Source organism: Pleurodeles waltl, chromosome 5, assembly GCF_031143425.1.
Source record: "Pleurodeles waltl isolate 20211129_DDA chromosome 5, aPleWal1.hap1.20221129, whole genome shotgun sequence".
Classification (NCBI taxonomy): domain Eukaryota; kingdom Metazoa; phylum Chordata; class Amphibia; order Caudata; family Salamandridae; genus Pleurodeles; species Pleurodeles waltl.
In genome coordinates, this window is record NC_090444.1 from 964,023,374 (window position 1) to 964,050,407 (window position 27,034).

A 27,034-nucleotide genomic window follows, 5' to 3' on the forward strand; every position below is an offset into this window, starting at 1 on the left:
CACAAATTCAATAAAAATAGTGCATTTGCTCCAAGTGTTGGTATGATTATATAGAGCAGATTTCAAATTCCACCTCCCCCAACCCCCTCCCGGGTTTTGTGAATTAGGCCTATAGTTTCAAATGATTAAGCCACTCGTGTCAACATTTACAAAAGGAAATGTAGATCTTGTTTGCACTGTGTTTAAGCACACTTGATATCTTTTTACTGTTTCACGGGGTCTTCTGCACCAAAACTCCCCTTTATGTTCCTTTCCTCCTACTTACAGTGGCAGTTTTACAATGCATTAACTGTCCGCTTTAACCACCGCTTTGAATTTTTGTGTTTAAAAAAGTCATGCTGGCAAACGCAATAAAAAAGACTTTACTCCACTACTGATGACATAAGAGCTCTAATTAGATGGTCATTTTTAGTGCAGCCCTGTGCACTCACAGTCTTGAACTGAAAAACACAATTTACTTTGACCATCGTCTGATGAATCTTAGCAACTGTCAAAGATGGCAGACACAAAAAAACTGGCCAGCATCATGAATATTAATGAGAAGGGTACCAGCTGCGTGCCCTGCAACATTTGGCAAAAGCCAAGGTGGAGATTTTAAGACAGAGGCGGTCATTCCAACCGCGCCGCCCGCCATGCGGTTACCGCCGAATGACCGCACCGCGGTCAAAAGACCGCAGCGGCCATTCTGGCTTTCCCGCTGGGCCTGCGGGCGACCGCCAAAAGGCCGCCCAACGGCCCAGCGGGAAAGCCCCAGCAACGATGAAGCCGGCTCCGAATGGAGCCGGCGGAGTTGCTGGTGTGCGACGGGTGCAGTGGCACCCGTCGTGATTTTCAGACACTGAAAATCATTATGGGGCCCTGTGAGGGGGCCTCACGACACCCGTTCCCGCCATCCTGTTCCTGGCGGTATTTACCGCCAGGACCAGGATGGCGGGAAGGGGGTCGGAATCCCCATGGCGGTGCTGCAAGCAGCGCCGCAATGACGGATTCCTTGGGCCAGGGGTAAACCAGCGGGAAACCGTTGGTTGCCCTTTTCTGACCGCGGCTTTACCGCCCCGGTCAGAATGGCCCTGGAAGCACCGCCAGCCTGTTGGCGGTGCTTCCGCGGTCCCCGGCCCTGGCGGTCATGGACCACCAGGGTCGGAATGACCCCCAGAATCAAGAAAGGTTGTAGTTACATTTCAGTTTGCACTGGAGTAGTATTTGTTTTCTCCGGAAGGGAAAAAATTGAAATATTTAGAAATACATGATGCCAGAAGTGATGTCATGGCTTACAAAGGAATCCCATGCTATGTAGGTCTGTGGGAACTGCGTAACTTGTCATGTGTCAGACAGTTCTTTTTGCTGTCCATCCTCGTTTTTACTCTGCCCTGATCAGAGTTGTGGAACCTGCCATCCCTGCCTAACTTGAAAGACGGAATTTACGGAAAATGTTGAGCTACTTTGTTTTTATCTGTTTTTATTGTACTTGTATGGGTGATGTAAACAACCGAATACACAAGTAAAACTTGACTTGAGTAGTAACACCATCCATGTAAATTTATGATGGATCTCGGGTCATCGTATCTCCCTTACCAGAGCCACATGACTGATGTTCACTGTATTGTGACCCCATTGCACTTAAACCGAGGGCACAGTCCCAGGAGAGGAATCTGAGGAACCTGTCTGAATAGGCAAACAGTGACTGAAAGCAAAGTGATGGCATTTGCCCCAGAGGTCTTATTTAAAGAGACTCTCACCTGCCATCACAGTTCCTGATTTAGGGATTGGTCTAGCGCACTTAAGGTAGGTTTCCATCCAGATCCAGACTTTAGAAAAAGGTGAGGTCAAGAGACTAGAATTGGCATGTATTAATGGATGCTGCTCTGGAAAAAGGATAGCACTTTAATCAAGACAATATCTACCAAATTGTATATATGCTGCCTGATCTATGAAGGTTGCCTGACCCATCTGTTTATAACAATAAACGCACAGTAACTAGAATTACGTACGTTATTTTCATCGACAGGTCCTACATTCTGCTGGGTTGATATCTATCTACAAGAAGCAGTCTGATGGAGAACCAATTACATTAATGCACATGTAACTAATAGACTCTGTGTGCACGTAACCAAATAAACATACTATGCATAAACACAAAAACTGTCTATTTCACTTGAAAACATTAATTTACAAAATACTGTCAAATATTGAAAGCATTTAAGCCGCTCTTACTATGATAAATATGTAACCGCATACATGTGTATAATGTATGAAATGGCTAAAACACAAATGTTGTTTAGTTCATAAAATGGCTTAAATCCTATAAGAATAAATATTTGTACAGTTATAATCCGTTCACCATTTCAGCAGTTAATCGTATTGGTTGAAAAGCAGTTCATTTTAGAATGCTTCTCAGAAGTATATTCCCTTTTCAAGCCTGAAGAACCTGATCTTAATAAAGTTTGAATATTAATTTATCAGTTGCGAATACAATTCAAAATGTTTTAATGAAGAGCTGAAACATTTCTATGCCAATATTCTCCCTTTATAATTTAAGCAGTCCACTTCTGTGTAATGTGCACATCTAAATGTAAAGCCTCGGTGTGTTCCTTCGATGAAACACTGCATGACTTTCATTCATTTTCTGGAAAGTCAAATGCAAAATATAGTAAGAAATAAATGTATCCTCCAGAATGGATCCTTTCAAAAAATGCTAATATTAGAGGTGACCTTCTTCTAGCTATATGTCACTCCTGCACAGAGACCTTAAGTAATATAATATCTCAAGTCTGCTTTGAACTGCTGAGCCTTTAAATGTGTTGTAAGTAGTGCCACCTTTAGCATAACGAATAATCACATGTGAAACAATTTTTTCTACAAAAAGTAGCCTGTCTTTGAAATCGTTTTCCTCCATCTCTGAAAATGTCTCATGTGTATCTCATTGTGTCCTTCTCTGTTCAGTTTCCTAATGGCAACTCTCCTCTCTGACTTTGAACAGGAGTTTCATAGGCTTCCCCAAATGCTCAACAATGGGTGTGATGTAATTTAGATCTTTGCTTATTCATTGGTGCATGGTGCAGAGTATGAAATGTTTACGAACATCTAGTCCATTCATTCCTATTGGGAATCTGTAGTCCTACCGTGTTCAATGCAGAAGGTATATTTTAAATCATATTATTTCAGCTTGTGAAGTATGGTATATGACTATAAGGATCTACTCTTGGTAGGAAATGGGAGAATACAATATAGTGAATTCTAAGAGGTAGCCTATAAAACAGTTTTACTATAAGATTCATCAAAAACATGGATGATGGGATACTATCAGCAATGCTCAGTGTTCTGAAGAATTTAAGGTTAGAAGTTAAACATATTTTATCCAATTTTCAAATAAAATAAAGTCAGGTGTACTAAAGAACGCTAAATGTTTATACTTGTTCCTCGCACAAAGCTCCATACAAGCTCTCCCTCAGGCCCATGCATAGACATAATACGATTTATCTTACTTGTGAAGTAATTTTTATTGAAGCCAGCAAGTGAGCTCACAGAGTAAGCAAATTTAAAACATCGCTGATTGATAAAACCTTCAATCTTTGAAATAGTTATAGTATCTCTTGGCTCACATCATTTGTTTTATTTCAGTCAGCCCATTGCTTTGCCTGTCCTCTTTCCAGATTCATAGTTTCCAGTAGAATGTTTTAAACACACTAAAGACCAGAATAATATGTCTGTTGTTAATAATCTTATTTTGTAAGATTAATAGCAATGCTAATTCAGTTTTGTAATGATAGTACATGTTTTGACCCTTCTCTATTTAAAGGGAAATTATCTATGCATACTCAAATATTGGATATGTGTAAGTGCTGGTGATGTTTATTTCTTTACATGTGTGTTCATTATGGGAGATTAGTGAGTACCAGTTAAAATGTCTGTGCATTTTCAGACATATTCAATTTTAAATGGCAGTCACAGACTATAATACATGTTCAACTCACTTGTGGAGTATCAATGGCCATAACACAGAAAATGTGAAAAAATGCTTGGATACACTAACATGTAAGCACCAGGTGTCCTAATAAAGGTGAGACTTAAATGGAAGTTGACGTTGGATTTTCAGAGGACAAATGGGTCACCGAGGTAAAAAGAACAATTTAATAACACACATTTGTGTTCCAGGTGTATCCAGATCTGTTTATGTTAGAGCTTGTAAGAAGACTCAAGCGACTTAACTCATCCTAATGTAAATCTTTGTCTTTACTTGTTTGTAGCTTTAAAGTGTTTGCTGACTATGAAGCCTATATGAAAAGTCAAGCTGAAGTGGATCAGCTCTACAAGGTAAGTCTGTATTAAGGCAGAAATCTTCACATTTTCAATCTCATTGGATTTATTGGCTTCACTTCCAGGTGTATTACTTTTTTGTATATAAATTACCTATCTTACTGGAAGGGTTTACTAGACTTTTATTACAGCCTTTTGAGACCAGGCACACATCGTCATGATGCTGCTGTCACTCCAGCTGGCACTACAGGCAAGGGGAGGAATTTAGAGAGGGGTCCCATACTGGTGACCTGCTGGTTCAAAAGTGCATAGTGGGGCTCTCTGACATTCGGCATCCTTGCAACAGAACTGGAAGCGGGTAAGTATATCACTTTATCCAGGCGATATCGAGATTACACCTTTATCATCAAACTTTCAGCTAGCCAAGAAACCATGCCACCCTTTGCTGCACCAATCCCAAACACTTTGTTCCAGAAAAGCTTGTGGTGCATGCCCAATCTCACCTGACACCTCTTCAGCACACTGAGAAATTGACGCAAAGAAATGCTGTACCTTGTTTATGCAACAAAATACATCTTGCGCTGTGTCGCTTGACTTCACGCTGGTTAGACAAACAGTGCTAAGACCTTGTATAGCATGACTGAGGCTGGATCTTGTTAGGTTTTGTGTTGTGAAAGTGCCTCCTTTGCTATATCTTTGAATACTTTTGCGGAACAGACAGGGTGAATTCACAAAAGTGCTGGTTCTCAACCCAGTTTCATAGGGAATGGCTTTTAAATAAATGATTATCAGCAACATTATGCAATAGTAAAATAAGAAAAAGACTTTTACTAGTGATAAAGTTATGCTCACGCCACTGTAGAGTTCTTTGAAATAATGCCTAGGAAATGTAACCCATTTAGATAATGATATATACGTGAAAAGCAAGGCACAGATTGGGCCACCACTCCAGAGTCTATGGATCCTAGGGTGGAGGGGGTGGGGTGGCATAATGAAGTATTGACCCTGCTCCAATGGGAACAGTCCCATTGTGGGATGGGTATGCTCAGACGTGGTTCTGTACACACTGTGTCACTGGAACTAGGTTATACCTGGCTGATGATCCCTAAATAGGGCAAAACTGGTCCTGGGTTGCTGGAGTTCCCATTCAGGGAGGACCTGGTATGGCAGGTCAGACTAGATTGTTCTGATTGGAGCAGGGTCAAGAGATTTTCACACGGCTGGGTCCAAACTGAGGTGGCTTGGAGTGCAAAATAACAGTGGCCTGGGATGTGGTCCAAGTAATGACCAGTGGCTGAGATTAGTTCAGGTAGTCCGTCCACCATATTTTTGTATACATCTTGTGTGTTGCCCTATCTGGGACAGGTACCTGGCTGTTAAGCCCTAACTAAGAAGAAGCCTGTCCTGGGTTTTTTCTGTTCTGGATCCGAGATGGCCTGTCCTGGCAGTTCAGGCTGGGCTGTTCCCATTGGAGGAGGGTCAAGACTGATGTGCATAGGGCTGGGTTCAAACTGAGGTGGTGTAGTGTGCAAAATAACAATGGACCTAGATATGGCCCGAATAATTACCAGAGTCTGATATTAATTCAAGCATTCCATTCATCTCTCTTTTATTGTACATGAAGGGAGACGTGTGATGGATGTATTTCACCTTTCAAATACACCAAGTTATGGGGCCCCTAGTGTGCACACTATGAATCCTCTCTCCCCCTTTGTTTTTGTACCCTTGTTTCTTTTGAAATTGCCCTGTCCATTGCTTCCCTTCACTGGAAACAACATTGATACTTTGATGTATAATTTCATTTTACAATTTACATTATTAGGTATCACCTGACAAACCTTTTTCGTTTTTCACATTTTGTATTTTATGTTTATTGTGTGGACAGCTAGAAACAATTTAACAAAAACAATCAAGATATGCAAGGTTACAATGCCACTTATAGTACCGTGTGCAAGCAAAATACTTCCTTAACGTTGCAGACCAACCAGAGTGCCTGAAACCACGTTGGTGAATTTCACTGAGGCTCTCATCACCTACTTAGACAAAAGCATTAAGATATCACTGATTCTTCCGGACCTCTTAGGAGCATGTGATATGTCAGGATTCTATGCAACTATTTGTGAGAATTGATAGAGGTGGTCGGGACAGATTTTTGTTGGATCCAATCGTTGTTCATCAGCCATAGCCGCAGATACCAATCAATTCTGAATCAAATCAAAGTGAATTATCACTTGCCAAAGGATGTAATTAGGTAATAAAGCAAATAGATATATATTATGGGGCATATTTAAGAGCCCCTAGCGCCACCGGAGCATCACTTTAGGTGACGCTCCGGTGGTGCTAACCACTGCTCCATATTTACAAGGAGGTGTAACGCCACTTTTTGTGGCGTTACGCCTCCATGTAAATATGGGCCTCTCTGGCGCAGTTTTCTGCGTCAGAGGGGCGTGCAATGGGTGTTGCTGTGAGCATTCCACTGCATCACCCATTGCTTTTGACGCTGCCCCAGATTTATGAGCAATCTTAAATCTGTGGCAGCGCCAAAAAATAACACCACTCCAGGGGTGGCGTTAGCATGGCAAAATGAGGAGGAATGCTTTTATTCCTCCTCGTTTTTTGCTTTTTCTATGTCACCCTTGCACTAAGGTTCAAGGATGCCAGCATTGGTGCAGGCAGTTTAATTCAGCATCGGTGCAGGGGGAAACAGAGGGGTGCGCCCAAATTCCTCTAAATACGGCGCATCCCTGTGTTTCGAAAGTGGCGCGGTGCTACTATTTTTGCCACAGCACCACACTGCGCCACTTTGGCTTAAATCTGGGCCTATCTGCTTTAATGTAAGCTGCTTCAGCAACAAATATCACTGGATATAGAGGAGTTTCTTATACTACAATGGTTCCATGGCAGAGAAGCTGGTAGTTGGAGAGTCAAGCGAAACTTCTTTACACCTTGCTTCACTCCTATTTCTGAATGTTTCCTTTACTCTGTTATAAAAAGCCATTTCACTGTTGTATTACTAGCAGAACCTTAACTGTCATTTACATTGCAGGGCAATGCACTTATAACTACAAAGTAAATAATTTGAAAGTAAACGTATATACAGATGATTCTTCAAGTAGAAGGCCCAGACTACCTAGAGAACTTTAAAGCACATCCACAAGGGTAGAAGACCTTATAAACTGAAACACACTCACTTGATAACTGAGATCTAGAGCTACTGAACAGGCAGAATGGGGGGCCTAACCATGGCATTAGTCATGCAAGTTTTCAGATCTTAATTAAAAATGTTCTCTGTTCCTCCCCTAGAAGGGCTTGGACCTACATCAAAAACACATTAGTACTTCAGCACCTCCTGAGCGTTACAATTCAAAGAGTATATGATGCCACTGTTCACCCAATCACCTGGTATCGGACTGGGACTGAATGCTAGGGACATATCCCTACTCAAAGTGGCCATCCACATCAACCTGTTTTACTACAGCAGTTATTACAGTGTCTGATGGAACCCTGAAGAAACTTGATGGTGCGTAGTAAAACAAATTAATACAATGTTCCCAACTCTTTATCAGGTCTGTAGTCATTCCATGTGTTCCTTAGATGCTTCAATGGTTTATGTCCTCCAGGATTATGTTCAGATTTGAATGGTGGACGATTGTCAGTTCGTTCGTTTAACAAAACAGAATGTGTCAGGATTCATTTTCTGAGTTTGCAAAGAAATATTGATATGGGTGTAATAGAGTGGATTTCTGATTAGTATGCAGACAAAGAGAATGTTTATCACACTGCGAAGGTAAAACGTGTTCCTGGATGGCTTATTCCATTCATACTAAGTGACATCTATAACACTAACAACATTACAGTGAAAATTAGCCCTAACGATGCAGTATTTCTAATATAAGGAAACTAGAGATGCGAACTGCACACTAAAGAGGCAGACGATTGTCATTGCTGACCTAGTTTCTTAGGGCCATTGCTTTTTGTTATTATAAATCAAACTTTCCCTTCGTGAGTTTGTTTTGGAAAAACGAATACGTTTGCCAAGTGGGAACAATAGAAACATGGCACCCACTCGGCACATGCTCTGTCAAGAATGCATCTGCTGGATTGCTGAATGCTTTATAGGAAGGTACTGAGATATCTGCCAGGCACGGGGATCTCAGAATTTGTTGGACAGGCCTCCACTGACATGTCAGTCTGGCAGTGAGTCTAAAGTTCGTACTGTTCCAGTCCTTCCTTCCTTCTTTCCTTGTATTGGTCCGCCCTGGAATGTTGGGCTTGGAACAATTTGGGTGGGTGTGGTTGAGGCAGTTATGATAAGGCTAATAAACATAATTAAACCTGCCTTGAATCCTGCGATCATTACTAGAAAGTTTTTTGGTGCTGAGACGTGCTAGTAGTTATCTTTCCTGCGACTATACAGCTGGATCTTTGTAGATGATGGAATCATGCACCATCTTCAGTCTGGTGATGTGCCATCTGTGAGAGAGCCTGCAGGGCACCACTCCTTTATAGAAGACCGAACTGCCCTGCGTCCACTGTGTGATCTGTCCGTGATTAGAAATCTTCACCGGGTTGTTCCTTTCCTTATTCTCCTTAACGACTTTGTGAGAAGAACTTTAATTCTTTATTAGCTTTGCTTTGGAAGCGAGGCAATGCAAGTGTTCCCTTGATCCAAATCTCGTCAGAGCTGCTTGTGCCTAAATCCACTCCCACACTGTCTGTAAGTGAAGGAGAAAGAGGCAGGCTTTCAGCGCATGTTTCACTGGCATCACCTGAGGAGGAGGAATTTAGGTGGGCCCTAGGCATCGTTTTCGTTGGCTCCACTTTCTGTTTCACCTTTGACACCATTTTGAAGTGCCAATAACCTTTATATCCCCTGCGTTCCACGGGAGAGTGTGTGCACTGTGACTGACAGTATCATTTTGCATTTGCCTACCTCCAGTTATCTTGACTTTCTCTCTGAGATACTATTTCTGTATGTTTTACCCAGCCATATCCTTTTAACACTATTAAAATACATTCTCTGTTGTTAATCCTGAATTTACACTGACTACTTGCTAGATTATTCTTGCTATATCTGGCTTATTTATCCAGTCCCCAGGCAGTTTGACCCCCCACAGAAATTCTTGCAATATAAAAGTAATCCATCCCGGCCCTGAAAAGAATGGGGAGAGAAATTCATAATTTATGACATTGCTATTGATGCAGGCAAGGTGTCAGTTGAAGGGATTCTTATTCATTTTTTGGTGCTCAAGAAATCTATAAGAATGCTTCATAAAGTAGAAACACCAGACGATGGAGATAAATATGATGAGTATGAGGAAGCGCATTCCCGTTTGGAAGGATATTTGAAGTCCATTACAAGTATTACGCTTGACAGTTACCACTTTTATACCCGTAGGCAGAAGGAATGGGAATCTATTAATGAGTTCTCGGCTACACTGAGGAAACTATCTGTAATGTGTGGTGCGGCTACCAAAGATATGTTACCAAACCAACTTATGATAAATATTTGTAACAAGCATGTCCTAGAGAAACGAAAGGGCATATTTATACTCTGTTTGCGCTGAATTAGCGTCTTTTTTTTTTAACGCTAATTCAGCGCAAACTCAATGTCATATTTATATTTTGATGCTAGACCCATCTAGTGTCAAAATATTGGTGTTAACGTCATTTTTCGGATGCGTGAAACCTCCTTGAGTCAATGAGATTCAAGGTGGGCGTTCCCGTCCAAAAAATTACTCTAACCACCTAGCACCATATTTATTCACCCAGGCAAAAAGGACGCATGGGTGGGAGGCGGACCCAAAAAATGACGTTAACTCCGATTTGCGTAAAAATGTAATGCCTGGGTCAGGGCAGGTGTTACAATTAGGCAAACACATCACTACTTAAGGAAAACACACAGAAGCAACATTACCACCTCACAGGACAGGATGGAGGTGATTCTGATCTAGCATGCGAGATGATGCAGAGGACAGCAACAACTACAGCAATCACCACCACCACAACGCGGCCTACAAAGGCAACACAGAAGGCAGGAGAGGCTCTTGCGAACCAGGATAACTTTCCTTGGCCTCAGGGACCAGGACATCATAAGGACCTACAGACCGAACCGGCAAGCCATACTACACCTGCTGCACCACATTGAACCACAAATCACAGCTAGCCTGCAGACCCCACACAACATACCACCTGTGACAAAGCTGCTAGCTGTCCTGCACATGCTGGCATGTGACTCATTCCAAACAAGGAGTGCCCTGGTTGCTGGTGTCTGACAGCCGTCATTCTCTGCATTCCTGCCAAAGGTGTTAGACGCTATAATCTCCCTGACACCCTGCCACATCAGCTCCCCCAACACCCAGCAAAAGCAGCAGGAGACAAAACAGGGGTTCTACTAAATCCATGGCTTCCCGCATGTGCTCGGTGCAATTGACTGCACCCATGTCCGGCTCGTACCACCTGCAGCAACAGAGCACTTATACCAGAATTGCAAGCTCACACATTCCATTAATGTGCAGGGCATAGTGGACCATCAGGGACTATTCATAAACATTTTGGCCAAGTATCCTGGGAGTGTCCATGACGCCTTCATATCCCGGCACAGGAGGATCAATGAACAATTCCAGGATGGACAATATGGAAATGGCCTACTAGTGGGTAAGTCGTCAACAAACCTAACAATATACACACAACACACCATCCCTGTAGGACACACAAAACATCCACCACTACATTAACATATGGCTAGAGTAACACAGATGTGCATGTAACAACACATATGCACCATGCTGTAGTACAGCACATTCAGTGCACACCACAAACACATACACCCACTTGTACGTAACACACCCACTACCTGACAGGCACACCACTTGAAGGACAGGTGCAGGCATGTACCCTTTGCTAACAGAAGAACTACACAGAACACCACAAGTGCCCATAGGTTGCCTACTATGTACACTTCACACACAGTACACCAAACAAAGAATAGCACAGCCATGTCAATGGCATACTCCATGATCATGTTACGTAAGTTCCATATAGGCACAGATCCCTCTAATCATGCTGTGTAAGTCACTGCCAGAACAAACATCAAATGCCAGACAACTGCTGCATATACCAACTACATCTTACCAATGATGACGCGTCCAGCCCTTATAAATTACCTGTACCTGGACACGTTGGAGGTCGGTGAACCTTTTAGCCAAGTTGGGCTCTCCTCATCCTTGAATAGTCGGGTCACTTTAATCAATAATCAATAACTGTTGTACACAATAGCCAATATTGAATTAATAGATCGAAATAACACATTAGGAATCAATAACCGTTGATATTTTGACGCACCATGACCTTTCAGTCATAAATAACCACACCGGTTTATTAAAAGTTAGTGAATATATTTCCCTATATTAACAAAGCTAGCACAATGTATATAAGTCTCAAAACCAAATGATATATGTATACGAACATTACTAGCTGTCCATAGAGGTGGAAGAAACGCAATCTACGAAATATCTGAATGATAGTACATTCAGTTATGGCAATACAAATCACTAATATAAGCAACTGAATTTGACTAATTTCGTACATCGGTGAGCATAACAAGACTTCAATTCGACATGGTGCATCAAGTTCATACCTCGACTAACCTCTAATTAGCATTAGCATGTGGGGCTTCATGCAAAACGAATTTAGTCAACACAAATTTGGAAAACTTCTAGCTTGGGCCCTATCAAAATAGCAGTTGGTACCTAAAAGGAAAAACACAATGCATAATACAATTATCCTTTCATATTTACCAATTACATTCAGCATTCAAGAAAATCTTCGTCCTTCAGGTACCGGTTCGACAGCATGGGGCAGAATTTCAAAAGGGCAAAGTTAAGGGCAAGTTTCCTTGCAGCAGCAAGGAAAATGGGCAAAGTTACTGCATGGGCAAGACGGGGCAATTTAAAGTTAAAGTCTCTAGGGTGAGAATTCTCAAAGTCTCTTTCTCAGTAATAGAGAAAAGGGCATCAGGATGTCGTCTAAAATGGCGTCTGGCGCTTTGGCTTCAAAGATGGCATCAAGGAAAATGGCTGACTTCTCTTTGCCCAGTGGGTTTAAGTAAGAAACATTCCAAATTCTGCAGGGTCTTCCATTGGAGGGTTCATAGGGTAGCTTCAAATTGACCAATGAAAAATTTCTTTCTACTAGTACTCTTTTATGCATACATTGTCCTTGGAGCCTTGGAACACAAGTTGCAACATGGTTTGCCAATTAGTTTGATAACTGTACCCTCATTGTCCGCACCTGCAGAATGACCTTGGATCAGAGGGGATGAAACCAGCCTAGCATGAAACCTTGGAGATAAGTGTATTAGTCATCTCTACTGGAAAAATACAACTTTAAGTAAGAATATATGGTACATTAGATCAAGGAAAAGCCACGCAGTCAGAATTTGAGACCAGGCAACTAGGTCAAAGCCTCTACTAAATTTAAGCTAAGCACAAACAGTTTCAATAAGAAATCATGGCACACATTTGCAATTATGACGGATTACTACAATTTTCAATTCTTCATGATTAATAAAGCACGTTTATAATATTGGCGAACTACTCCGAGGGCACAATTTCCCTCGTACATTATTTTCTTTACTAAAATCACACTACATTATACAATTTGGGTTATATGACATGTGAATATATGTAGGACCCTCTTTTTCTGCGTCATCAATCCCTCCTCTGATGACTAATTATGTCATCACATCAAATCTTCCCACAAATTTTATTCCATTCAAATTCTGTTTAGTAATTTGGCATTTCAGTTAATTCCCTCTTTCTTTTGGTTCCCTTTGATTTTTCTCTGTATATTTCTACTATTTTGTTTTCTATTTTCTCTTCTCTTTTCCTTTTGTTCCTTGCTTTCAACATTTTGATAGCTTTCCATATTCCCCAAATGCCTAATACACAAATTAATATCATTAATATTCCCTTTATTATTTTCAGTAATAATCCGTTCCAAACGTTGCTGAGACAATTTCCCACCGAAGCAAATCCTTTTCCAACCTTCTCCCATACACCTGGTTCTTTCAATTCCTTTAAATCTGTACTTTCGTTAGTTAAGTTAGTAAGCATCTTTCTAATTCGCCCACTGCTGTCTGGTATATATGTACAACAGTGACGAGTACCAAGCATTTTGCAAATGCCGCCATCCTTTGCTAAAAGAATGTCTAAGGCAAGCCGATTTTGAAGAGTCATAGCTCTTTCTGCAGCGAGTTCAGCATCCATCAGGATTATAGCTCCTGAGAATTTTGTCAGCATGTTGTCCACAATAGTAGACAACTTCCGTATTTTAATTGAATTCAATATGACTCCCACTGAAGGAATCAAAGCTCCAAATATATCTCCTACCACACCAGTGGCTGTCTCTCTCTTCTGAACACGATGTGATTCAGACAGCTTTGGAAATTTCTTTAAGTCGTCTAGTTGATAAATCTTTGGGAACACTATTCCCAAATAACATCTCCCATACCATCCTTTAGGAAGACGATAATAGGCGTTAAGTCCACAAATGTAATATATCCCTGGAATAACTGGGTCTTGTCCATTCAGCATGAACGTCCATTTAGGTTGAAACAAAAACGTATGTTTACATTCACTCATTCCCACAAAAACTGTGTCATAATATGATTTATGTCTATGTATACAGAATCTCCCTACGTGTAATGTATCTAAAGCTATTTTCCCTTGTGTCTTTATCGCAGCAAAAGCATAGTTATCTACAGATGTCCTCTTATGTAATTCCCTTTCCAATTCCTCCTTCATTTCTTTCCTCCTATCGTCAGTGCGGTCTAAAAAGTTTATCTCCAGCGGTGAAAGCAAGCATGTAAGGTTCTCTCTATGTGCGTGAGCTGTGTGAGAAGGTGACAACGGCTCAAAGAAGTCCCTCATCAATTTTATATAATAATCTCTGGCTACTTTACTCAGGTACTCGATTATGGGGACATATGCAAATGTAACATCATAATTAGAGTAAAAATAATGAATGTACTGCTGACCATAAAATCTGGACATTATTATACTACATGTAATTCCATACGTAAGAGGCATGCTATGATACGTCACCCCTTCCACTACTGAGGTAGGTATTTGTGTGCACACATAACAATCTTTCGCATCCATGGTCTCAACATACTCACTCAACAAGCAATAGAAAACATTAGACGAAAGTTCCTTTTTATCATGCAGATGCCTTTCATCTTGTTCAAGTCTCTTTAAAGCTGTTAGTTCAGTAGTAGTAGCAGGTCTAGAAGTATAAGCATCATTCGTCCCTCTCTCATGCTTTCCATGCATTCCAAGAACTATTGCTACAATTATTAGTACCCATGCAGTTATTAGACCTATACACATGTATTTACAACACCCTATTTTATGCCCCTGTGTAGTGTAGCCTGCCATGATCTATATAGAATCAGAAAGTTGAAGACACTTTATCAAATTGGATTTGCAGATATATACAAAGCTGAACGAGTTCAATGTTCACACAGTTTTCTTTAGCAGCTTCGTCTTTTATCGGTTAGCAGCCTTGTCTCAAAATCGGTTTCAAAGTCAATCAAGTTTAGCAATGTCTTACCCGGTTTAAAAGTCAATCAGGTTATCAATGTCTTATTCGATACAATTCGTGGAGTTTCACTTCTCAAGTGCCAAAGTGAAGTTCTGCCTCTTCGTTCTCGAGACTGAGGGATACGAATTCGTCTGACCAATCGTTAGCGGCTATGTATGCCCACTCCGGACCAGAATACCTTCTGCTCGGTATTCTTTTTCTTTTCAATTTTATATCTCCCTTTGATTCTCTCTCACGGGTGCTTTCTTCCTTGGTCAGGTCTTCCTCTTCACTTAGTGTTGCTATTGCGACAGACACTTCTTTTCTTTTCTCTTTCAACTTTGGCTCTTCATTCTCATTTGGTATTTCTTTTGTCTCTAGTTTCACTGGTGATATACTTTGCCTCCGTTTCGCACTGTTTTCACCTGAGGGACCTGCAACTGGTTCCAGAAGGGGTTGAGCGATTTCACTTTGTCCCTCCTCTTTTTCTTCCTCCAGGAGGTCAATCAGATTTTCCTTTTCTTTTCCTGTATCGTCCGCTTCTGGGAAAGCCCTCCTCTGATCAGGCTCTCCTGCTTCTTCACTTGTTGCAGGCTCTTTGTCACCCTCAAGGTCTCCGTCACTTTCTGATGTCTCTCCTCCGTTCTCCTCAAATGGATCGGCTGTTTCTTCCTCCGAGAGTATCTCTCCCTCCTCTAATTCTGCTTGTTCACCTCTGGGTTCTCGTTGCTTTGTATCGGTGCCTGGTACTTTCTTGTCAGTCACTGGTGATTTCAGTGCTTCAACTTCCTCTTCTGTGGGGCACGTCACCCTTTTCGTGTGACTGGCGTGAATCCAGTTGGGAACTCCCGCACACTTTACAGCGGTTGTAGTCGTCAGAATCACTTGGAAAGGCCCTTTCCAACGAGGTTCCAGACACGACTTCCTCACGTGCTTCTTAATCACGACCCAGTCGCCTGCTTTCAGCGTGTCCTGGACTTTGGATCGGTGGCAAGGTGGTTGCCTCCACTTGGTGAGAATAAGAGCGCACCACATCTGCTAGACCTTTGCAGTAGTCCAACACCATATCATCTGTAATATTCAAAAGAGCATTTGCAGGAACTGCTGGAAGTCTCATGGCCCTGCCCATGAGGATCTCGTTCGGGGACAGTCCAGTTTTCCTATCAGGGGTGTTCCTCATAGACATTAATACCAAGGGCAATCAGGGGTGTTCCTCATAGACATTAATACCAAGGGCAATGCGTCAGGCCATTTCAAGTTTGTTGATGCACATATTTTCGCCATCCTTGACTTCAATGTGCCGTTCATTTGCTCCACTAGACCTGAGGCTTCAGGGCGGTAGCTACAATGCAACTTTTGCTCAATGTTCAGCGCTGCACACAGTAATTTTATTACCTCGTTATTGAAGTGACTTCCCCTATCTGATTCTAAAGAGATCGGGAATCCGAAACGTGGTATTAGTTCCCTCAACAGTAATTTGGCAACTGTGAGACTTTCATTTCTACGTGTGGGGTATGCTTCAATCCAGTGACTAAAAATACACACAATCACCAACACATACTTCAAGCCTCCATGCACAGGCATTTCAAGAAAATCCATTTGCATCCTGCTGAATGGACCTCCAGCTCTCCCAATGTGGCTCAAATTTACTACTGTTCCTTTCCCCGCGTTCATTTGTTGACAAATGACGCAACGGTGGCAAACTGCTTCAGCAACTTGACGGAATTTGGGGTTAAACCAATCAGTTTTGAATAGCCTGACCATGGCGTCCCTTCCAAGATGAGCCTGTCCATGGTAGAACCTGGCCAATTGTGTCAACAGGCTGTTAGGCAGAACCAATTTCCCTTGACTTGAGACCCACAAATCATCTGGTTTCTTTACACATTGCAATTTACTCCATGAGAGTTTCTCATCTTCACTAACGTCGTTCTGTAAAGACTTAAATTCATCTATTGTATCTACAACCTTTAGAGCAAAGGCTTCGCTTGGTTCAAGTTCTGGCTCATTTATCAAGTTCCATTCGTCCCTGAGCAATATACAGTACAGTTCAATGCGCAAAACCTTGCGACTTGATCTGCATACCCATTTCCCAAAGAAACGTAGTCTTGTGATTTTGAGTGTGCGCTGCACTTTACCACCGCAACTTCTCCTGGCAACTGAATGGCATGTAGCAACTCTCTTATTCTTTCACCATTTTTCACTGGTGATCCTGAGGAGGTCATGAAGCCTCTTTGTGACCACAATTGTCCAAAGTCATGCACTATTCCAAATCCGTACTGACTGTCAGTATAAATGGTGACTTTCATCAATGCAGAAAATTGGCAAGCTCTAGTAAGTGCTACCAATTCCGCTACTTGTGCGGAGTAAACTCCTTGAAGCCAAGATGCTTCCAGAACACCTGTTATCGTACATACAGAATATCCTGCTTTCAATATTCCCAGTGCATCTCTTAAACATGAACCATCGACAAAAAGGACTTGATCATTTTCTTCCAACCGGGTGTCTTTGATATCAGGTCTTGGTTTTGTACAAAATTCAGTCACCTGAAGACAGTCGTGCTCGACGTCTTCAGCGTTCTCAATTTCGACATTCTTACTGGGAAACAAGGTTGCTGGATTCAACGTAGTGCACCTTTTCAGCTGCACATTTGGTGAACCCAAAATTATTGTCTCGTACCTTGTAAGCCTAGCACCAGTCATGTGCTGTGTTCGGGAATGTGTCAAAAGTATCTCCACTGAGTAAGGGACCATGACTGTTAAAGGATGTCCCATCACTATTCCTTCACTCTGGGTTAGGCTGATACCAACTGCTGCTACGGCACGCAAGCACCCTGGCAGTGCTGCTGCGACCGGATCCAAAGTAGCTGAAAAATATGCTACTGGTCTGTTAACGCCACCATGGGCTTGAGTCAAGACAGACAAGGAACATGCATCACGTTCATGACAAAACAATGTGAAAGGCTTTGTGTAATCAGGCATACCTAACGCTGGAGCCCTGCACATGCATTCCTTTAATTCAATAAAAGCATCCATCTCATCTCCCTTCAACTATATTTCATCCAACGCATCCTTCTGGGTCAGTTTCAGTAAAGGTTTTGCTAGAGTCGAGAAATTGGGAATCCATTGGCGACAATAGCTCACCATTCCCAAAAACTTCCTCACCTCTCTTCTCGTCTTCGGTGGACTCATCTGAAGTACACTTGTTATTCTTACTTTCATAATTCTTCGCGACCCTTTCTCTATTTGGTGACCCAAATATTTCACTTTCTTCTGGCAGAATTGTAATTTCGAAGGGGACACTTTGTGTCCGTTCCTTCCCAAATGGTTCAATAGGGCAATGGTATCTGCTGTACAGTCACTTTCTGTCTTAGATGCAATTAGCAAATCGTCAATGTAGTGCACCAGTGTTGATTCAAATGGTAACTCCAACAATTCCAAATCTTTCTTTAGAATCTGATTGAATATTGATGGTGACTCCGAAAACCCTTGCGGAATTCGACACCAACTGTAGACCCTGTCCAGGAATTTGAAACAAAAGAGAAATTGGCTGTCCTCATGAAGAGGCACAGAAAAGAATGCTTGTGACAAGTAGATGACTGAGAACCACTCAGCATCACAGGGAACTTGAAACATTATCACAGCTGGATTTGGTACTACAGGACCACATTTGACTATTATGTCATTTATCTTCCTCAAATCCTGAACAATCCGGACCTTTCCACTCAGGTTTATCAGTCCCATAATTGGTGAATTACATGGACTGCTTAACACTTCTTTTAGTACTCCCTGTTTTACCAACTCATCAATGAGTTGGGCGACTTTCATGAGGGTGTCTTGGGCCATATGGTATTGTGGGGTCTGGGGAAAAGTTACATTGGGTTTCACAGTTACTTTCACTGGTTCTACCCCTTTGACCAATCCTACTTCTTTCCCTGTCATATCCCACACTTCCTTTCCGACTGTTTCCTGTAACTCAGCAGGAATGTCTGCTTCAGTGAGCATTGGGTAAAGAGTAATCAGGGGATACTCTTCATCAACAGTTTCCACTTCGTCCCCTCCTACACTATCCTCTTCTTCCCCATCACTGTTTGTTTGGATTTTAATTCCATCATTAGAACACAGAATCGAACATCCCAATTTGCACAATAGGTCTCTCCCTAACAGTGATATCGGGCTTGAGTCACACACCACAAATCTATGTGACCCTTGATAGTTACCAATTCTGACTTGCACTGGATCAGTGATTGGGTTTGTCAGGTACCTATTTGCTACTCCCACTACTTGAACTGTTCTCCCTGAAAGTGGCAAGTTTGGTACTTCGATGCTCCTAACAGTAGAGCGTGTAGCTCCTGTGTCAACCAAGAAGGAAACGCGATGACCCATAACTCTTCCTTCCACATACGGACCCTTTTGATCAACTTCCAAAGATGCTGCAAGCATACAATTTCCCTCCTCATCTGAACTTTCACTCTCCCATTCATCGTTTATTCCATCCTCACTGTGTAAAAGGAATTGGTGTACTGTGTCATTTTGGTTCATCACTTGACCCGTGACCTGTTGAGGATGCATTACTTGTTGCTGATTCATTGGTGCTAAGGGTATTTGCATTTGCTGATTAGGTACCATGGGAAACTGCTGTTGCATTGGCTGCAACTGCGCCATTTGCGCACGGGGCATTTGCATCTGTTGCGGTTGTATGGGTTGTAAACCCTGCATCTGATTCATATTATTCTGGAAATTTGGATTTGGACCCCTCAATTTCGGTCCTCTCATATTCTGAAATGCATTGACATCACTGTTTTGCTGACCTACCCCTTCCTGCACCATCATTGGGCACTCCCGTTTCCAATGCCCGACGATTCCGCACGTGTGACATGGCATCACCTTCTTCATTGCCTGTATACCATTTGGAATCATAACAGTATTTATGTCAGGACCATTATTCACAAAACCTCCTCGACCTCTGCCTATCATCTGCGTCTGAAACATAGCATTTCCATGCTGTTGCTGCTGCGGCATCTGTTGTTGAATACCTTGCAAACCTTGCAAACCTGTCTGAGCTGCTCTAAGCTGCATCACCATCACCTTTTCCTTCAACCTTTTTTGTTTTGTCTCAATCTCATCACTGCAGTATTTTGCATAGTTCAACACTTCATCGATCGATTTTGACTGCCAACAAATCAAATGCATTTTAATCATCTGACTAACCTCGGGTCTCAACCCTTCCACAAATCTGAACACGAAATGGAGCATGTCCTTTGCCTCAATCGTCTCCGTGCCACTGTAATTTTTAAACGCTTTCAACAATCTCTCATAGTACGCATGTATCGATTCTTTAGCCTCTTGTGCTGTTCTGTCAATCCTCTGCCAATCCACATTTTTCGGCGCAACCTTGGTTTTCAAGTGCTCGATCACCTTATGGTATAAACTCATTACCGTAGGCGATGGTGCACCTGTGTCCCTATCTCTCTCTGGTTCACTCGTCGGCCAACCTACAGCTCTTTTACAGTCTTCCCATAAATCTGCCGGAACCACTATTTCAAACAAGGTATTCAGGTCTTCCCAGAGACATTTTGCGAGTTTCACAAATCTATCTGCCTGTTGATACCATTCAATCGGTTTCTCCCTCAATTTGGGGAAATCATCCGTAAAGGACTGAATATCGCACCTGTGCCATGGTACATGTACAAGTTTTCCCCCTGCTGTCTCTCTCATTGGCAACATGGTTATCAGATCGTCATTCTGTTGTGCCTTTTCATTCCGATCTGGGGTACTTTCCTTCTTTTTGTCCTTTTTCTTAACACACCTGCTTTCCCACTTATCTAGGCATCTCCAGACCTGCGCGCTCTGCAGTATCTCCTTAAGGTGTGTTTTCATCCCTGCCGACCTCATGTGTTCAAAATCTTTTGTCTCAAAGTCTAGCCTGTAACTTCTGCTCAACTGTTTAGTTTTACCTATATCGATCCCGTTTCTGTCTGCAATTTCTTGCAACTTCTTATGTATGCTGCTCACTTCTCTTGTAATCCTAGGGCACATGTACCTCAGCTCTTCTTCTGTGTATGATTCTAACCTGTTCAGACCCATTGTTTCCTCTACTAGTTCATCTGCTTCCATGCCCAATCTTATTCTATTCAGGTATTCTTCTCCCTTCCCGCTGGATATACTCTGTGGGGAGTTCAGACTGTTGAACCATTGTGTTAGCTGTTGCGCGTTCAGTCCCATCAATGTAGCACTTACATCAACTGCTACTGATGGCTGCGGTAACGTTTCAGTCTTTTATGTTAACGGTATTAATAGTGGTGGATTTGACCTTACCACAGTCGACGGAGCACAAATTGGAATTGGACTAAATTCTGACAACGACCCAGATCCATTTGGCAGTGTTGCTATCGGAGTTGTTTCTGGAGTAATTTCTATACATCTTCTCCCTGTCTCACTTTGTGTCATTACCCCTTGATCGCATACGTTTGGGTTTGCCTGTATATACAATGGTACTGGCGGACCCACAGTAATAGGCAGAGATATTGCATCTGGATTCTGCCTGTTCCCTGAATTCTGTGGCATGTTAATCCCCACATTATGGTTCATCATTGTTGGCATACCTGATTGGCTTTCTGTTACTAGGGTGTACCTCGGCACTTCTTGTACGTGTTCTTGAGGCTTCAAAAATTGTGTTGATTCAGCTTGAATCAATGTCGGTCTTTGATGACCCTGTCTTCCCTGAGCCACTAAGCCAGAAGTTGTTCCCAAGTTATGCTCCTCACAGTAGTGTCTTTGATCCTGCGGCTAATAATTATTGACAGGTTTCAATTTAGGCACGTCAGGATATATTCTTTGGACTTGTGGTATTTGTGGTGAAAAAGGCATCTCGGGACCGTTCTGCCTTTGCGATATTCTCAAATTCGGTGTTACATTACCCTGTGTTGGTTCTGGAGGGGCAGTACTAATGCTTGATCCTTTTTCGCTTTCCACATATGGTGGTGGGCGATCATTCAGCAATTGTATAATGAACTCCTCCTCGTCTGACCTTTTTGAGTTTCTGTTATTTTCTCTATCTCTGGACTGACTCCTGTTTGTTTTATAAGTAGCTTTCCTTCCTTCCGTCTCTGCTTCATCAGTAAATGCTGGGAACAATTTAATTCCCTGCAGTACGTCTGGTCTCCAAACTTTTTGTGTGCTATCCCATCTAGCATCCGCTAGTGTCTTTTCTACTTTTCTTATTCTTGTCTCAAATTTCTTTTGTTGTTGGTTTCTAGCTATTAGCTCCCAAATTGCTAGTGCCTCAAACTGTACTGGTCTTGGAGGTACTTTCATGTCGTATAGCGCGGATCTTAAATTCTCCAAAACCCTTAGGTTAAACGACCCATGGATAGGGAACGCTACACTTCCATGCTTCTCTGTTAATTTGCACCATTGCTTTAGCCAAAGACATGGTGCTACTCCCTTTTCCTCAATCACGATGTAAGCTGGTGTACCCTCAGGCGGTGTTTCTTCTCCCACATTTGCCTTAATGTAAGCATCTCCCCTCATGGCACTCTTAAATGCTTTGAAAAATGTAATCTTTCCGTCTTTTATTTTTCTCAAATAAGTAATCAATAAGTGACTTTAATTCCCGGAATACTCTTCGCTTGCCTTTCCCCACCAACTGCGCTTTCACGGACTGCGTCCAATCCGTGCGCGACCCTTCTCACCAACCAACCTATCCCAGCACGGCTCCTAGTGACGTCACACCCACACACTGCGGCTGACAAAGTCCTGCGGCTTGTCCTCTTTCATTCAGCTTCACTCGAAACTAATTTCTGCAATATATCGCGAGCACTAACCAAAAAGAAGAAAACAAATCTGTCGGTTTACTACAGGAAGGGTAACACACTCGCTTCAGAAACCTTAGGGATTTTTCACTAGCCTCAGCAGTTATTCCATCTTTCTCGGTCTCCCACTTTCGCAAGTAAAATTTGACCCGCAAACTTCACTCTCAACTGATCAATGAACTATTCTAGCGCGCTTTAGAATTCGTCAAATCTCAAAGTCGAAAATGTTCTCTCATGCCTCAATATTCATACCGACTTGTTGACCACGCCCGATCAACCTACTAAACCGAACAGAATACAACATCAATCAAGTGTCTCATACACTTTTCAACATACTCCGGAGTCTCTTGACCTCGCAGGGCCCATATCAACATCAACAACCACGTGGACAATTTTTCCTGCACAAAGCGCTACACACATGTGAAGTTCGACGACTTCCCTACTCTCACACTTTGGAGTCACACTCCTCTAAAACTTCAACTGGAGTCCGTAACCCCCCTAAAATCCTCACAAACTTCTCAATTCATCTGCGGCAATAAGCTGTGCAAGCGCAAAACCCTAATTTCACTCATACCGTCACTAGAAAGGCCGAAAACATTGTCAAACCTCCATGTCCTCCATTCGCAAGCTCCGAGATCCCGGGAAAGTCATTGGGGACTTAGGGCATCATCATCTCTCCAACTTGTTTTGTCAAAGAAAATTCTAACCTAACTCCGTCTATTGCTCGGATGGGGTCCCAAAGGGCGAAACCATCCTCTGCTACCATCTACTGATAACGCGTCCAGCCCTTATAAATTACCTGTACCTGGACACGTTGGAGTTCGGTGAACCTTTTAGCCGAGTTACTTTAATCAATAATCAATAACTGTTGTACGCGATAGCCAATATTCAATTAATAGATCGAAATAACACATTAGGAATCAATAACAGTTGATATTTCGACGCACCATGACCTTTCAGTCATAAAACACCACACCGGTTTATTAAAAGTTAGTGAATTTATTTCCCTATATTAACAAAGCTAGCACAATGTATATAAGTCTCAAAACCAAATGATATATGTATACGAACATTACTAGCTGTCCATAGCGGTGGAAGAAACGCAATCTACAAAATATCTGAATGATAGTACATTCAGTTATGGCAATACAAATCACTAATATAAGCAACTGAATTTGACTAATCTCGTACATCGGTCAGCATAACAAGACTTCAATTCGACATGGTGCATCAAGTTCATACCTAGACTAACCTCTAATTAGCATTAGCATGTGGCGCTTCAAGCAAAACGAATTTAGTCAACACAAATTTGGAAAACTTCTAGCTTGGGCCCTATCAAAATAGCAGTTGGTACCTAAAAGGAAAAACACAATGCATAATACAATTATCCTTTCATATTTACCAATTACATTCAGCATTCAAGAAAATCTTCGTCCTTCAGGTACCGGTTCGACAGCATGGGGCAGAATTTCAAAAGGGCAAAGTTAAGGGCAAGTTTCCTTGCAGCAGCAAGGAAAATGGGCAAAGTTACTGCATGGGCAAGACGGGGCAATTTAAAGTTAAAGTCTCTAGGGTGAGAATTCTCAAAGTCTCTTTCTCAGTAATAGAGAAAAGGGCATCAGGATGTCGTCTAAGATGGCATCTGGCGCTTTGGCTTCAAAGATGGCATCAAGGAAAATGGCTGACTTCTCTTTGTCCAGTGGGTTTAAGTAAGAAACATTCCAAATTCTGCAGGGTCTTCCATTGGAGGGTTCATAGGGTAGCTTCAAATTGACCAATGAAAAATGTCTTTCTACTAGTACTCTTTTATGCATACATTGTCCTTGGAGCCTTGGAACACAGGTTGCAACCTGGTTTGCCAATTAGTTTGATAACTGTACCCTCATTGTCCGCACCTGCAGACTGACCTTGGATCAGAGGGGATGAAACCAGCCTAGCACGAAACTTTGGAGATAAGTGTATTAGTCATCTCTACTGGAAAAATACAACTTTAAGTAGGAATATATGGTACATTAGTTCAAGGAAAAGCCACGCAGTCAGAATTTGAGACCAGGCAACTAGGCCAAAGCCTCTACTAAATTTAAGCTATGCACAAACAGTTTCAATAAGAAATCATGGCACACATTTGCAATTATGACGGATTACTACAATTTTCAATTCTTCATGAATAATAAAGCACGTTTATAATATTGGCGAACTACTCCGAGGGCACAATTTCCCTCGTACATTATTTTCTTTACTAAAATCACACTACATTATACAATTTTGGTTATATGACATGTGAATATATGTAGGACCCTCTTTTTCTGCGTCATCACCAACACATACTTGACTTACCTGTAGTATGTATAGACATCTGCCTGCTGTAGTGCCACCTCACATGCACCACTCACTGACCCACAACACCATCATGTCTGTACCAGATACAATAAATGGCCCTCCATGGGCAGAGTCGCTGTCAGACAGACAGTGCAGATCATGGATGCCATAGTGGGACCCTGTCAGAGAAAACAGGACATCACTGACCTCACATGCAGTGCCAAGGGACACATTTGCTAAGTAGCTGAGCTCCATCCCATAGCCTGTGTTGACAGTATAAATGCTGAATCATGTTGGAAGATAGGAGAGACACTGGTAATTATGTTGATCATCCTGAAACAATGGGCTACACACCCTTGGACACGTGATGGCTGCCACAAACATTAGCTGCCACTATGGATCACCAAGGGACCTATGTAAAAGCTCACAGTGCCATTGTCATGGCCTGCACTGTATGTACAACTTGGCAGATGACCATTTTCTAATGATTTGAAGCCACATTGTAAATCGGCCACCCTCCCATGCTGTATGTAGCGTGGAAGTGGTGTGCAATGTGTGTTGCTGCAGGTCTGTCACGACAAGATAGATAGCATGATGATGCTGAATTAGATGTAGGTGTCACCTAAAACCTGAGGCAGTGCCAACATCAAACACCACCCCAGGGGTGCCGTTTGCAGGTTGCAATAAGGAAGTAGACTGTGCTTTGAACTCAGATGATTGTGCCACCAATGCATGCTGCATACTGCTGCACACATAGAAAAAGCCAATTGTCCACCTAACTAGCAAATATTTATAGGGCGGTGTCCCTTCCTGCACAGATACATCCACCTCCAAAGGGCAGCTAGCCAAGTACCCTGGTGCAAGGTCGGTAGTGTAGGTGCACGGCTGCATATTTGCAACTGGCGCAGGGAACAACAAAGGGTTGCCTAGTAACATGTCACACATGAGGCATTCTTGCATAGTCAGAATGTTGCACAACAGTGCTGCCAATTTTGGAGACGTGTTGTGCATTGTCACTTACCCATTTCAATGGGCCTAAGTGTCGCACATCATCTGCAATGACACATATCAAAATGGATTGGATGTCCAGGCTCTGTAGTGCTACCATGTTGCCACCACATCTGACCCCATTATGTTGTGAGGATGTCCCATCTAGTGATAGCACACTGATACAAAGGTGCACCACACAACGCATGGTACATGCATACTGACTATCAGTTAGGAATCCAAATCATATGTTCCAGGTTCTTGAGCCAAATACAAGATTGTCATGCCCAAAAACCCAGTGCTGAGAAGACCTTACACAAGGCCAGGAACTCACACCATACCATAATCACATATGAGTCACAACCAACTCAAAATATCAACTGCCATGCTACATGACAAACCTGTTGCAGGCCTTAACAACAACTTACTCCTTTAATCTTTTGCAGCGGATCAGGGTTATGGCATACAGCCATGGATAATGACCCCATTTCCCAACCCAAGCACAGCAGCAGAGCGTGCATGTAATGAGGGACATCGGAGGACACAGACTATTGTAGAGAAGACATTTGGTATCCTGAAGTCAAGATTCAGGTGCCTGGATATCACAGGAGGCAGTCTCCTATATGCCCCACTCATCGACTGCAAGATCCTAATGACATGTGCTATCCTGCACAACATATTTGTGCGGATGAACATCCCCTTTTATGAGCAGGTTGATGACATGTCTGAGGAGGAGGAGGATGGTAGTGAAAAAAATGAGGGCGAACATCACAACACAGCTGCTGGGATACGCCGCCGACTGCACATAGTTGATAACCTCTTCACTTAAAACCACTTAACTAACCTTGTACATTTTGTCAATAAAAACCTCACTTATTCACAAAATCCTGCTTTAGTCTCTTCAGTGTCCACAACATATACCTTAGGATTGTGAGTCTAACCTCAGGGAGCATGTTACACACACTAATCTGAAAAGTACTGTTGCTACATCACGTGATGCATAAGATTGTACTGCTACTATCACACACATCACAAAGTAAACACAATTTACAGTCACAAACCAGAAATGTTGCATAG

The 27,034-nt window shown here is 42.3% G+C and overlaps 1 protein-coding gene across 1 annotated transcript in view; it reads left to right on the forward strand.

The window, feature by feature from the left end:
* Positions 1-27,034, forward strand: part of PYGB (glycogen phosphorylase B) — a 635,794-nt gene that overhangs the window by 563,445 nt on the left and 45,315 nt on the right. The window contains exon 19 of the mRNA XM_069235083.1: positions 4,248-4,314. Within this exon, the coding sequence (XP_069091184.1) occupies positions 4,248-4,314 (67 nt within the window). The remainder of the gene's footprint in view (positions 1-4,247; positions 4,315-27,034) is intronic.